The sequence below is a fragment of the Didymosphaeria variabile genome (genome assembly GCF_027946475.1).
Source record: "Didymosphaeria variabile strain IMI 356815 chromosome Unknown scaffold_1, whole genome shotgun sequence".
NCBI classification, from domain to species: Eukaryota; Fungi; Ascomycota; class Dothideomycetes; order Pleosporales; family Didymosphaeriaceae; genus Didymosphaeria; species Didymosphaeria variabile.
This window is the reverse complement of record NW_026611620.1, coordinates 3468861-3482502: the sequence shown is the minus strand read 5'-3', so window position 1 is coordinate 3482502 and position 13642 is coordinate 3468861. Positions and strand designations below refer to the sequence as shown.

The following is a 13642-nucleotide window of genomic DNA, read 5'->3' as shown; positions in this document are numbered from 1 at the left end:
CTTCAACAGAACAAGCAGCACCTGCACGGGTGGGTCTTGAACGAGCGACGGTGGAGAAAGGGAAGAGCAAGAGTGAACAGGAACAGGAAAACACGACCGCAAACGCAAACGAGAAGCCTAGCGTGCGACTCTGCGCTCGCTGCCTGCAATGGCTGCGGTGACTTCTCCAAGGATGGGTCGAATGTGAGAGCTCCCAGGCAGACGCGGGCCCAAGCTCCCTTCCTCCCGTGTACGGTGTACTGAGCCACCCCGCATCCATGGCTTTGCCACCCCGCTGTGCCCGAGGCGTGGACGCCAGTACCACCGTCCGTCTTGCGCCTGGCAAACGTCGCAAGTGTCGACGCCTGTATGTCCGTGAAGGCATGTGACTACACAACAGCAGGCGCAGGAGCAAGCGTCCGAGCAGCAGCGGGGGTCCACTCGTAGTCGCGTACCATGCCCCTCGCTACTGCCAGGATTGCAGCGGGAGCGAATTTAGCACCAGCTAAACCCCCGCTACGAGCCCGCGCTCCTCTCCCTTCCGGACAGCAATCATGGCCGTACCAGACACTGTCCCTGCGCCCAAGTCAGCACACGTCGCCGATCCTGCACTCGTCCCTTTCCTCCAGCCCCAGTTCGACCCCGCCAACTACCTCAATGCGACGCTCCCCGCGCTCTCGCTGTCTTCCGTTTCCTCGCGTCCGCTTAAGCAGGGCCACTCGCTCTCGCTGGCTGACCTCTCTTCGCACACCCAGGATCTCCTCTCACAGCTCAATGCACACACCACGCGTTTGTCTGCTATCCTCACGCAGCTTACCGATGACATCCTTCGAAGCGGGGCACGCCTGGCCTACGAAGTCGAAGTCCTACGTGGAGAGACGACTGGCCTCACCGAGACACTCACGGATGGCTTGAAAGAGGACGTTAACAAGTTCGTGCCTGGGGGCATCAATGCCAAAAAAGAGCGAGATGAAGACACCGGAGCCACGGACCCAGCATCAGAAGGCGACCAACAGTTGGGAGCGCCCGCAACCGCCCCAGACACAACGACCCCCGACTACATCACCCAGCTTCGCGTCCTTACCCTCGTCCGCAACCGCCTCGAAACAGTCATAAAAGTCTTTGGCGAAGCCATGCACTGGACGCTTCCACCTTCCGAAGTCTCACTCGCCTCTTCCCTCATCTCCGTCTCCGCACCTGATCCTGGCACCGATGCCTCCACCCGCGAGCAAAAAGGCAAAGAATTTGCTGCGGCTTTGCGCACTGAAATATCCGATCTAGTCATGGGCGATCCCGAAAGCGGACCTGAAACGGCGCAAACGAGGATTCAGGCGCTGAAGGATCTGGCAGCGGTATGGAAGGGAACGGCTGAGGAGAAAGCAAGGGCAAAGTTCGTAGAAGGCTTGGTGAAGATCGTCGAGGATAGAAAAAAGGACCTCGACCGGGAAAAAGAGAAGCGGCAGCGGGGCGTGAAAAGCGGAAGCGTACCAAAGCTTCAAGCGCAGCCACCAGCGCCGCAGCGAAGTGGTGGCGGCTTCTTGGACAATCTGCAAAGGATAAGAGAGAACTACATATAGCTCTGTACGAACCGTGGACTATAAAGCATTTCTCTATGCAATGTCTTGGCCTACAGTGCCATGTCAAATGATTTTATTGCGCTTCAAGTTACCCCAGGATAAGCAATGCAATGTGTAAAGTCTGAACTAAGTGCTGTGAAACGCCCACGATGAGCGCGAAAAACGTGTTCCCTATCAATCTAGGATATATCGACGATTGATATGTAAAACACTGATAATTATCTTCGCTCGGTTCTTGAGCGTTCATGCGCTGAATGTGCTCGCGATACAGGCGCCCGGGGCGGGCGACACAGAGTTCACGTGACATCGCGTCGCGGTCGTGTTCAGGTCTGGTACCATTTCATTGGGGATTTAATCGAGCTATTTGCAGTGTGTAAGCAGCCTCATACTAATGGCATACGGATTCCCTTACAATTACTCTACGAGTATTACCCGTGTTTACTATCATCTGACGGTTTTTGTGTAAGTATGCACGTCCTTGGGTAAGATCACACGTAAGCACACTCTAAAGAGACTTGTTCTTGGAATCTTGGATCATTAATTCCTGTACAAGAAACAGCGGTATCATCAGATGTAATACAGTGAGAACGAGCCGTCGTGAAAGCAGCCCAAACCAATCCCAGTAATCCGCAAGCCCGTTCATGAAGCAATATTGGAGAAGACAATTGCCTCGCCTCAACCCGACCTTCCATCTGGCTGTTCTTGCTCCTCAGGAGGCCATTTCAGGCCTACGACCGAGGGACTCAAGCCGCGATAGGGGAAGGGGTATGGCGTCAGCTGTCCAGCGAAGCCACAAGCAGCAAATGTGAAACGCCAGAAACGCCAGAAATGCCACAGTCGATCTTAGAAGTCGTAAAGCCAAATCATGAGTGGCCCGCAAAACCAAAAACTCCAGAATGCAGATGTACACGCTAGTAAGCATCTAACGTCGCCAATGCTCGACGGCCCTCAGCCTCGAACGCAGTGATCTGACGCTCACACTCTCTCCTTAGCTTCTCCTCGCCACGCTTAGCATTATGCAGAACGAACTCCTCGATTGTCATGCGTTTCTCGGGGCTTGTTAGAGTAGCCAAAATAGCCTTCGTGATATTTTCCGTTGTATCGCCCATGTCGATGTCCATGTTTTCTTTATCGAGACCTGCATCGGCAACGATGTTGGAAATGATAATAGGATTCCACTTCACTGCCGAAGAGGGTACGGCTTCAGGAGTCTGAGGCTCCTCAGGCGTCTGCGGTTCTGCGCGTATAGGGCTTCTTACGGCTAGCGGACTGCGGGCGGATGCTGGGCCGGGACTCTTGAGCATCTGCTGGACCCGAGCCGTTCTAGGGGTTGCATTGTTGAAGCGCGAAGCTGGACTCTTGATCGGCTCCTGTCGATACTCCTTGGGTGTGTGCGCAGGTGTTGATTCGAACTGTGGCAATGAGATATCGCTGATCCTGGTGCGCTTCGGGGATGGCCTACGCTCCTCGACTTCCACATCTATTGCCGCTTCCACTCCCACCTCTATTTCCTCACTCTTGCGCTTCGTGCCACGGGTAGTGCGTGTTGTCGACATAGTTGATACGGTGGAAGCGCGCTTTGCGGCTTTCCTGGTCCGGCGTGCCTTCGTTGGTGCTTTAGACATTGTGGACGCAACTGAGCCTTTAAACGACTCGGCAAAAGACTCTGCTACTGTTGAAACTTGTGCTGCGGCAGCCTTTGGTTTTCGTCCCTTCTTCGCGGCCGCTTTAGCGGGCGCTGATGTCTCTGGAATTGCAGGCGGCTCGATAGACGACTCGCCAAGCGATTGTATCGGCGCCTCGTCCAATATGGACGAATTTTTGGGCTTGCGGCCTCTCTTTGCTGGCGGTGCTTTGGGAGGAATAGAAATCATGGAAAGTCCAGCGCCACCGGCAAACGAGTCGGCAACCAAAGACATCGTGTCGTCTGCCGTAGAAGCATTTTTCGCTTTACGGCCCCTTTTCGCTGGAGGTACCGGCGCCGAAACAGACATCATCGAGGCACTGGCAGGATCTGGGAACGATGCGATGATCGAGCTCATCATCGTCTCGTCTGGTGCGGGTGGTAGTGGTTGGTTAAGATCATCTTTGGCAACCCCGTTCTTGGTGCGTGTATTTTTCTTCGTTCTTGTGCTGGCTGTTGAAGACCTGGTAGATGACCGTTTGCTGCGAGCAGCCTTCGATTTCTGGATTTGCACAGGATGGTAGTACTCTTTAAGTGTGAAGAAAAGGCAGTCGTCGTTGCGCTTGCGATGCTCTTCAGTCGGATCATCGCCAATATCCCATGCGTCAAGGGAGAGGCTGCAGTAAGGGCATGTAGCGCCATCGGGCTGATCGTCGCTGGGATCGAAGTACCATCCGCCTTCAACCATCTATATTGTGTTAACGAACGACGAAATGGAAGGCAACCAAAGGACCCACCTGCTCAACGCTCGGGTAGCCTGCTGCGATGTCTAGAGGCCAGAGATCCTGGAAGGTTTCCCTGCGCGCGTCCATCATGCGGCCGCTAAGCGGATCCTCCTCGTTGCGACCTGGATCTCCATCCCTCAGGCGTATGCACAGATTCAGAGCGAAGCCGCAGTTTGGAGAGTGTGTGAGGTGCTCATAGGCTGGTACATCATTTGGTTCCCATCCATCGAGCTGTGTCTGGCAGTGGAAGCATTGAACGTTGTCCGGACTCGCTGAGGTGGGTTTGAAAAGAAAGCCTGCATATGCAAGGTCATGGGGGCGCGGGAATTCAAGCGGCCATCCGCCTTTGAGAGCCGCTTTGGGAGCCGCTTTCTTGCCGCGTGCAGATGGGCGACGCGATTTCGTCTTGGGCACCGCGAAGGTGTCGAGGCGCGCTTGGAGGGAGGCGAACTCCCCGCGCGTTGGATCCATTGCGACGTTGCTGTGCGCGAAGATGATTTTGAGCTGTATATTCGTCGTGTCAAGAATCACTGAGGCGCGTGTGGTTGTGCGTGGCCGATATGCGATGGCGACAGCGGCGATGGTGGGCTGGAAGTCGCGTATCACCGCGCATCAACAAACATAAGCGTGCCTAGCCTTGGCAACTGGCAACGGCGGGCGGGAGCGCTTAGTCATCTCTTTCGCAACTTCGACCGCTGATGAGAAAAACTGCGCTCTACATCATGTCTCGACTACGTCCTTTAACCCGGATACCATGGTGTAGAAGACCTTTGCTCCAGGCGAATCGCCGCTATGTTACTTCGCAAAGCCCGCAAGCAACCACGGAAGCCTACAATCAGTCTCTCCCTCCAGGTTGGGAAGACGAAGCACCAGCGCTCTCTGATTTTTCAGAACTACCGCACAAGGACTTTGGCAAGAATCAGCTTATAGAAACAAATGAGGAATTCAAGAGAAGCCTGCGCGGCATATTGAAGCAGTTCCCTCCCATCACGTACGCCTTCGCATATGGCTCCGGCGTCTTCCCGCAATCCGACGCGACCGCATCGCGCGTTACGCTCTCGCCGCATCCGAACCCCCCGGAGGCGATACTGAAATGGCAGAAAGGAGGAGGAAAGATAATCGATTTCGTCTTCACAACACGCTTCTCCCAACACTTCCACTCCCTGAACCTGCGCGAACACCGAGACCACTACTCCTTTCTCGGAAGATTGGGATCCGGCGTAGTGAGCCATGTGCAGGATAGGTACGGCGCAGGAGTCTACTTCAACCCCTACGTCACCGTAAACGGAACCATGATAAAGTACGCTGTCGTCAACTTCGAAACGCTCCACAGCGATCTCTCCAACTGGGACACCCTCTACCTCGCCGGTCGCCTTCACAAGCCTGTCAAAATCCTGTTCGAAGAACCAAACATTCGTGTCGCTAATCAGCGCAATCTCCTCTCCGCCGTGCGCTGCTCGCTGCTCCTCCTGCCACAGACATTCACAGAAAAGGAGCTCTATTCCACAATTACCGGCCTCAGCTACCAAGGGGACCCGCGCATGACGTATGGCTCAGAGCATCCCAAGAAGATCGACAATATCGTGACCCACCAGATTCGCAACTTCCGCCTCCTGTATCATGACCTGATTATGTCGCTGCCCAACATCTCATACGCAGATGAGAAGGCCATCAGCAAGCCGGATTGGATGGACGACACCAAGCTGGATCTCAAAATCACTCAAGACATGGATGTAGAGCGCCGGGCCAATATGGTTAGGCGATTGCCCAAGTCCTTCCGAGAGAAGGTCTACTTTCTCTACCAGCGCAAATTCGCTATTCCAGGCCGCGAGTTCCAGGAGATGTTGGAAGCTAGTAAGGATGAGGATGCCAAAGGTGGTCTGAAAAAGCAGGTGGGCGGAGCATTTGATCGCCGCATAGCTGCAGAGAAGGATCTCCCTGCGATGGTCACGAAGGCTATCAACCAGACGGTATACTGGCCAGCAGCCGTGCAAAGTGCCAAGGGTATCCTGACTGCAGGCCCAATCCGCGCCTGGCGGTATTTGCAGGAGAAGAGGGAGAAGGGAAGGATGAAGTCATGAATCCGAACCGCATGCCGCTCCTGGCACATTCTCTTTTGTATACTTCACTGTCACAATAGCGAAAAATGGCATTTCTGCTTAAAAGGGATTGCGGGTTTGCATATAGCCGCCATTCGGAAGGCTTTTCACCAGCCAGGCTTGTATTATTCTGTTAGAGTGGGCTTGGACATGGCTTGCCATAGAGCCTAGCAAGAATGAGATGTTCAAAACTGTCACAAATTCTAGTGGTGCGGTTTGCATGGAAAGTTCGGCCATTGAAATATGCGTTTCGGCCCAACCGCATCAACATATAATGTTCGCACATGGCTTGCAGCAGTTACGACCATGTTCAAACTTCACCCCCCTACAATGTGATTTTCATGAATGATTGGATCATGCTCAATCGAACATTGTCATTAGTTCGTCATGTCATCATACACGCTACAAGCTAGCTCTTTCCGCTATGCATAAAACGTAAGAATGTACAAGAAAACTGAACACCCTATCCACCCTTGGCGGCACCGTGCTAACACAGATCGAGGAATTCGATCTCGCTCTCTCGCCACCGTCTCCTTTCCTTGCCTTTAGGTACGTTCCTATCACGCATTTCCGCCTTCGCGGGGCTCTGTGCCTCAACGAAAGTCCACGCGCCTGCTAGGCTCTTTCTCAGAACTACCTCACGCTTTTTCTTAGCTTTTTCTTTCCATGCTGCCGGGGGAGACTTTTTTGGTGCATATGGCTCCGTTGAGGTGTTCGGGTGCGCACGAGGCGATCGACAAGGGGCTGACTTGAGGTTCTTGGGCGGAGCTGGCGAAGCAGTAGTACTCATAGGCGGTGGTGATGAAACCTCCGTCAGGTCTAGACACTCTATCTCCGGCGATGCTGAATGTGTTTTTCGGAGCCGAGGAGAGGTTCGTCGTGATTCCACCGTGAGTTTCGCTCCAGCTTTCGGGGACGTGTCCGGGGTGTCGGAGGATGAGTCATCGGGCATGTTCGAGGCGTTGGAAGATAGGGATGTGGAAGGCGGGCGATTCGAAGCTTGCCTTGGTTCTTGAGGGACGGTTGCCAATCCTGTAGAGAAACCCAAGGGCGAGGACAGCGTGAGATCAAGAGTCTCTGTGTCTCCGTCCACCGTCTTAAAGTGCGGTGGACGCGGCGTGGTACTCAGCGGAAGGGTTCGCTTCCGGGGTTTGACGGGTGAGTTGGCCGGTGACCTCCATCCATCTAGCGTCGATTGTTTCGTCTTCCCCGCGGATGGTGCTACGGTTGCTGCGCGTGTAGCTCGAGACATTGTGGGTTTCTTTGGTCCTTGCATCCTAAGTTTCTTGGCTGGAGCTTGCAAAGGTGGCTCAGTCATGTGTAAATCCACTAGATCCAACGTCTCTATCACTTCTGGCGTTGGACTTTCTGGTCGGTCAATGTCCGTGGCAGGGTTGGAGGGAAGGGTATGTGCGCGCTGCATTTGCCCTCGTCTCCTTTCTGTGAGCCTGGACGGTAGCTCTGCCAGTGGCGAGAGCAACTTCTCTCTGGTGGGTCGAGGTGAGTTGGTTTCTCTCGAACTCACAGGTGAAGAGGAAAGAAGGGTGACGGTAACGTCTTTTGTATTCGTTGCAGACTGAGACACGACAGTGTCCCGGGACTTTGAAGTTGCTTGTATAGTTTTGGTCCTAGGTTTTGTAATCTTTGCAAAATTCTGAATAGACATTTGCTTAGCACTGTCCGCTACCTTCGTTCGTCTTCCTCCGGTCGGTTCGGGTGCTGTTGTGCTGCCACCATTTGCTGAAGCTGTCCGTTTCGATCGCAGTGGTCTCTGCCGTTCTGCCTCCCAATCCTGAACCTTGAGGGGCACGCCGGCCTTCACGTATGTCTCGAGGATCCATACTCGTGCAGGCTTGTGAGGATCAAACTTGGTCGGGCCTCGCTTCCTAGGCCCGTCTACGTCATCATCGACTTCTATTGGTATTTCCTCATCCAGGTCAGGCTCGGATGCCGGTGGAATCTCCACCTCATCATCTGGTTCTTCGGCGTTCAGGTCGATTTTAACGAGCTCAATTGGTGTGAAGCTCACACGGAGCTCAGAGGTCCTGTCTGTAACAGCATGCTGTCGCTTGCCGTGTATACCCTTGACAAGAAGCGCTTCATCCTGCTGAATAGCTTGAAGATTATTGGAGGGAAACCTCTCGGTCTGCTCTCCCCTCATCCGAAGGTGACGAACGAGCAATGACGGAGCCAGGCTACGGACGAAATGCTTTGCACCTTCGAGCTTAGCCCAGTCAAATGCATCGTATGTAAAGCTACGCAGGCCAGGGAGGTCAATATCCTGGTCCCACTTCAGGGAGCTTCTGAGCCTATCCAGGCCGGCTTGATTCGAGATGGCAGGATGGGTATAATAACCAAGGATATCGGTTCGAGGGAAGCCGTCGGGAATGAGCAGGCTTGGACGTTTCTGGGCGAAAAGCTTGCTCTCGTTTGTCTTGATCTCATGCTGCAGCCGCTCTCGCCAGTGCCGCAAGCCCTTTGCATCATTCCTCGCCAACCGACACAGATCTCTCCCGAATCCGGCTCTTGCTGCCTCGCAAGCTTTTTTAGGGCCGCAACCAGGAATTCCTTCCGGCACATAGTCGCCACCGCTCATTAGGGCGACCAAGATCATGCCCTCGCGATCCAACCCTGAAGGACCATTTTTTGTCTCTACTGCATCGTACACATTCACATGTGTCGGTGTCTTGCTTGACTTCTGCTCTGGTGACCAATTCCTAATTGTCACGCCGCTGCCAAACATAAGAGTGTCGACATCTTCACTGAGCACTGCGTCTACTATGCCTTCTCTTTGTAGCAATGCGCATTCTGCCTCCGCCTCGCCCGGCGCAAGATGTAAAGGAAACCCAAATTGTTTGAGGAGCTGCTTCGCTAGGAATTCCGGGATAGATGCGACGCTCACGCCAGGTCCACCGGTTCTTTTGTTGCGCTTGAAAGGGGGCTTGTTTGGACCATCGAATACGAAGACAGGATGTATGGACAGGGCGATGAGGCGAAGGAGGCGATAATAAAACGTGCGCAGGGCTGGATTCGTGCCACCTATTGGTCGCGAGATCAGCGAGTTTGCGCCAGTTTCAGACGGTGAGCATTACCTTTACTGGCTTGGATCTGAAAGAGCCATATCGACACGTCAATAGCTATTCGCAGCGGGCGTCCGGTCTGCTCGAACGTCTCGACGGCAAGCTTTGAGAGTGCTACGCGGCGGCCGGGTCCGATCTCTTGATAGATGCTATAGCAATCAGCACATACTATCGTAGCAATCATGGTTCTACATACCCTTTGATGCCCATTGCGATGCCATGGCAGATGCACCCGCCTGCGTTGTGGTGTTGGCGCCTGTTCTCGGCTACTGCCGTGCGATTAGATTGTTGCCGTAGCGACGGCGCCGAACACAAGCGCCCGCTCCAGGGCATGCAGCTCAACTCTCAGGCATTCTTCCCACACGGCACGTTCCACGCGCCATGCACCACGCGCACGACAACATGACTCCGAGATATGTCGTGTCGAGCGACAACGAGAACTATGCCGAGTCGTCGCCGGACCCGCTCGGTGCCTCGTTTGGCCAAGATCAGACACGCGCGCCATCGACCACACAACACCCTCTCACCACAACTTCTCCCAGCAAGCAGAATCGCAGACCCAAGACCACCGGCCTCGATATTACCTCGCCCACCAAGCACGTCCTGTTGAGCACTCCGCGCACCGCCGGCCAGAGTCCGTGGCGCATCAAGGTCACGGTCCAGGCAGAGCCGGGGAGCGACAGTGAGAACACGGAGTCGCCCATTGTCAAGCACCTCACCCACACAAAGACCACAAAAGTCCCCCTCAAGGACCCCGACGCATCGTCACCCGCCAAGCGTCGTGGACGACCCAGGAAATCCGAGGCGCCGACAAAACGAAGCGGAACCCCCGTGAGACAGAAAGCTACGTCCAAATCGCGCCGCACGAGCGTGGGCGACAACAGTTCAGCTGGCATGGAAGCGGATGGGACTCCAAAGAAGAGGAGGGGGCGTCCGCGGAAGGTCCAGCCGCCGGCAGAGGACGACATCTGGGGTCAGGCTCGAAGGTCGAGCGTAGGCGCAGATGCAAGTGCAGCCGATGTAGAGACAGATGCAACGCCCAAGAAGCGTAGAGGCCGCCCGCGAAAGAGCATTCAGCTGCCACCACAGGAAGAAACCGTGTTGCACATCGAGCAGTCCGCGCCACAATGCTCTCCTCTTCCGGATAGGGTTGAATCAGAACTGCATATCGACACGGCACCAAGCCCCAGCAAAGGAGATGATAGTCAGCCAGAAATGAATTCAACCCCACAAGAGCGGAGAACACGCTTAAAGTCTACGTCCATCCAGACGGGTCTATCACGGAGACACAAAGCGCGCAAAAACACACCCATGGCCAAAGACCAGAAATTGATCGAGATCTCCTCCGATGAAGAATCAGAGGAACATGGTGGTGGTGATGGTGAAGTTGGATTTTTCGAAAAGCATTCAGCCGAAGAAGTCGTCGACGACCTCGATGACTTCGAGCCTCTGCAGGAGTCTGCGTCCGGAACTCCAGAGGATGAGGAAGAGCAGCATGAGACCTATTTTGCATTCGAGGAAGGGGCTACGAGGATGCCATCTGATACTACCATCATTGATAGCGAGAACTTCAGTATGATCTCCGTGGACTCGTTACCCAGCTGCGCTTCTGTGGCACGGCCTGCGAACAGTGCAATAGGAGGTAGTTGCAGTACGCACAATCAAGAATTGCCCCAGAATCGTGTTTGTCTCGATATACCATCATCCAGTTCTTTTGGACCGGGGAGTGCAAATGCAGGTCTCCCGTTATCGCTAGGGCTTTCGCTTCCAAACCCACGATTACCAGCAGCGGCACCTCGGTACAAGACGCCTTCGGTAGAGCCAATTGAGCTCTCCAAACCACCACCAGTTGAAGTTGCACGATTACCCCCAACCGAAGCTCAAACACCCAGAATTGGAAGGGTCGTCAGGGCGGGCGTTGCTCTTCAAGGATTGCTGGACCCGAACCGTATCACCCCAGAAGCTGGACCTTCCAAGACTGTGGACGAACGCCGAGATCACCTCGACGATCTTTTCCGTGGCTTCAGTGAACGCACCAAGAGGGAACTACATGCCGGACTGCGGCTTGGTGAGCAGCTAGCGAAACAGAGCCGATCGAATCAACCTCCATTACCTGCCTTGTCCAGCCCCATCAAGACGATGAATTCAGATCTGCCCGCTGAACCCTGTGTTCCTTCAAACACTGTACCACAACAGTCTCGTTTGCTAACACCTGAGGGTCAAGACGGTGATACCGCTACTATTTCGCAACCGGTCGAAGTGCAATACCCCGTCCTGCCGCACAGTGACCAAAGATCGGGTCTACTCAGCCCCGTCAGTAACCCTGAGGATAATGAAGACGAAATGAGTTGGAGGATCGACACACCGCCCGTGCAACATGTGAACAGGGCAGGTACACAGCTCTCTGCCCCGCATCAATCCCATTTATCTGCGCGCATAGATGTCCCAAACATATGGGAAGAAGAAGCTAGTCGACCATCAGATCGACTCGAAAGCGATAATACCAGTGCTCCAGGCATTCAAGATCTGTTAGCTCAAGATGCGCCCGTCAAGCCAGCTCGTGGGAAGCTGCCGAGGGCGTGGAGAAGGAAAACCTCGGACGACTTTCAGTACAGTGACGGGGCCGAAGAGTCTCAGATAGTAACGCCTCCATCTGAGTCTGATGATTCACCAGCACGGGTTGTCGACAAGGGCAAAGGCAAGGCGATGCAGCCTCCAGTCCCCACTAGGTCCGAAAACGAAAACGACGACGAGGAGGTGGATAGCGAGGAAAGCGATGATACCGGAATGTTTTTCCAAGCAAACATCCCCAATCTTTTCAATAAACAGCACTCCAGCGAGTTCCGAAGAAGGCGAAAGCAGAAGCAAGAAGACATCTCCTTGAACCTAGATCAGAGCTTACTTCCAGAGTCATCACCACCGCCAGTGGCAAGGACGCCAGCGATGGATAAACCGAACCCTTTCATGGACACCCCGCCACAGCTCGCAGCCCTGCGTTCATCTCCAGTGAAGAGTAGCCCTCTAAGGCAAGAACTACGAGGCTCCGATATATCATCAGATCCCGCTCAGCAGACCTTTGAAGAGTCCACACTCCCACTGGCTCCTAGTTCTCCCTTCCACACCTATGTTGAAGGCGACACTGGATTTTCCATGGCTTCAGATCAGCGACAATTACTACGAGAGATGGCCCCCATCGACTCGAGCTTACGCCGCATCCGCGATGAAGCGGACGAATATCTTGATGCTTACGAGCCGCAAGAACGCAGCTTGCATAATCTCACCGAAATTACTGAGCCGAGCAGAACCTGGAACAAAGACAACACGATGCTGACCTCCAGCCCACCTAAGCAGATGCAGCGTGCGCCCGGACCGTCTTTTGGCAATGGATTGGACAAAGCGAACAGCTCGTGCGCATCAAGCAACCAGGACAAAGAAGATACACAACAACATACCGATGTGTCTGATATCCTTACACGGTCTTGCTCACCCTCAATGAGGAAAAGACTGCCTCCTCCCGCGCACCCTGCTCTAGCTAAGCTCGACTCACTGCCGCATGTCGAACCATGGACAAAAACACACTACAGGGCACTCGACAGGCTGTACCAGCTGTATAAGAAAAGACCTGCCATTTTCTCGACCAAAGAAGCGCCCAACGCTGCCCTCAACGCCACACTCCTGACTAGCTTTATAAACGCAACAACCCACGATTTCATTGGGGCACGCTACCGCGCCTGGGGCTACAACGTCATCTTCACCGACGCGCTTGTAGTGCTATGCGCTACATTCATGCAGCTCCTCACTCTGGATAGTATAGAGGCGTATGAGAAGAAAGCACGGAAGGAGATACAAGTCGGAGATTGCCAACCGGGTATTGTTGGAAGTCCCATACGTGTGGAGGGAGTGGTGGAGAGATTGGCGACGATAGTGTTAGGCGAAGCAGTAAGGAGGGACGAGAAGAAGGGCAAGGTAGTGGACAAGAGTGGACGATTAAGGGTGGAATGGTCGCAATAATCAGCTTCCGTTGATAGTTCGGCGGTGTTTCAAGGTGAAATACCTTGGTGTTGGTGTGATATTTGGGTAGACCTGTCCGGTGCTGGCGTTTAGTCTCGGTCGCATGTAAGGCTCATGATAACCTCTGTTGTTCTGGTTCTCTCCCCAGTGGTACCTTTGCCCAGGATAACTCGTTGCGAGAGCTTCTGCATTCTGCATGATGACGTGAGGTGTTCCGGTACACCTTCGTGGAAAACGTTCTAGCCACCTTTCTCCACTGCCTTACAGGTCTAATTCTGGCCTCAAGCGGAGATCCCCGTTCTCAGGCTCAATCCTCATGCGCCGTCTCAGACCCAAGCTCTGAGCAATGAGGCCCTCGGTATGGAGAAAGTTAGAGCTTGTGTACCATGGCTGGCGCTTACCTAGGGGCTGGGCTCCAGAGATTCACACGCTGGATTTGATGGAATCCAAGTGCTCGCAAATTGCAGGACGATCTTCGACTTTCGGT

The 13642-nt window shown here is 54.1% G+C and overlaps 5 protein-coding genes across 5 annotated transcripts; 3 read left to right on the top strand and 2 right to left on the bottom strand.

Moving 5' to 3' along the window:
- Positions 1 to 533: 533 nt before the first annotated feature.
- On the top strand, positions 534 to 1556 carry N0V89_001110 (uncharacterized protein; the record flags this gene model as incomplete). Its single annotated transcript, XM_056209925.1, has 1 exon — positions 534 to 1556. The coding sequence occupies one exon, from the start codon at positions 534 to 536 to the stop codon at positions 1554 to 1556; it is 1023 nt and encodes a 340-aa protein (XP_056076747.1).
- Positions 1557 to 2467: 911 nt separating this feature from the next.
- N0V89_001109 (uncharacterized protein) lies at positions 2468 to 4436 on the bottom strand (the record flags this gene model as incomplete). The annotated part of the gene is made up of 2 exons (XM_056209924.1): positions 2468 to 3928; positions 3978 to 4436. 2 exons carry the CDS (start codon positions 4434 to 4436, stop codon positions 2468 to 2470), a joined length of 1920 nt encoding a protein of 639 aa, XP_056076746.1.
- Positions 4437 to 4663: 227 nt separating this feature from the next.
- On the top strand, positions 4664 to 6046 carry TAM41 (Mitochondrial translocator assembly and maintenance protein 41; the record flags this gene model as incomplete). Its single annotated transcript, XM_056209923.1, has 1 exon — positions 4664 to 6046. One exon carries the CDS (start codon positions 4664 to 4666, stop codon positions 6044 to 6046), a length of 1383 nt encoding a protein of 460 aa, XP_056076745.1.
- A 505-nt stretch (positions 6047 to 6551) lies between these two features.
- Positions 6552 to 9354, bottom strand: N0V89_001107 (uncharacterized protein; the record flags this gene model as incomplete). The annotated part of the gene is made up of 3 exons (XM_056209922.1): positions 6552 to 9103; positions 9163 to 9293; positions 9341 to 9354. The coding sequence occupies 3 exons, from the start codon at positions 9352 to 9354 to the stop codon at positions 6552 to 6554; spliced, it is 2697 nt and encodes an 898-aa protein (XP_056076744.1).
- A 192-nt stretch (positions 9355 to 9546) lies between these two features.
- Positions 9547 to 13155, top strand: N0V89_001106 (uncharacterized protein; the record flags this gene model as incomplete). Its single annotated transcript, XM_056209921.1, has 1 exon — positions 9547 to 13155. One exon carries the CDS (start codon positions 9547 to 9549, stop codon positions 13153 to 13155), a length of 3609 nt encoding a protein of 1202 aa, XP_056076743.1.
- Positions 13156 to 13642: the final 487 nt, after the last annotated feature.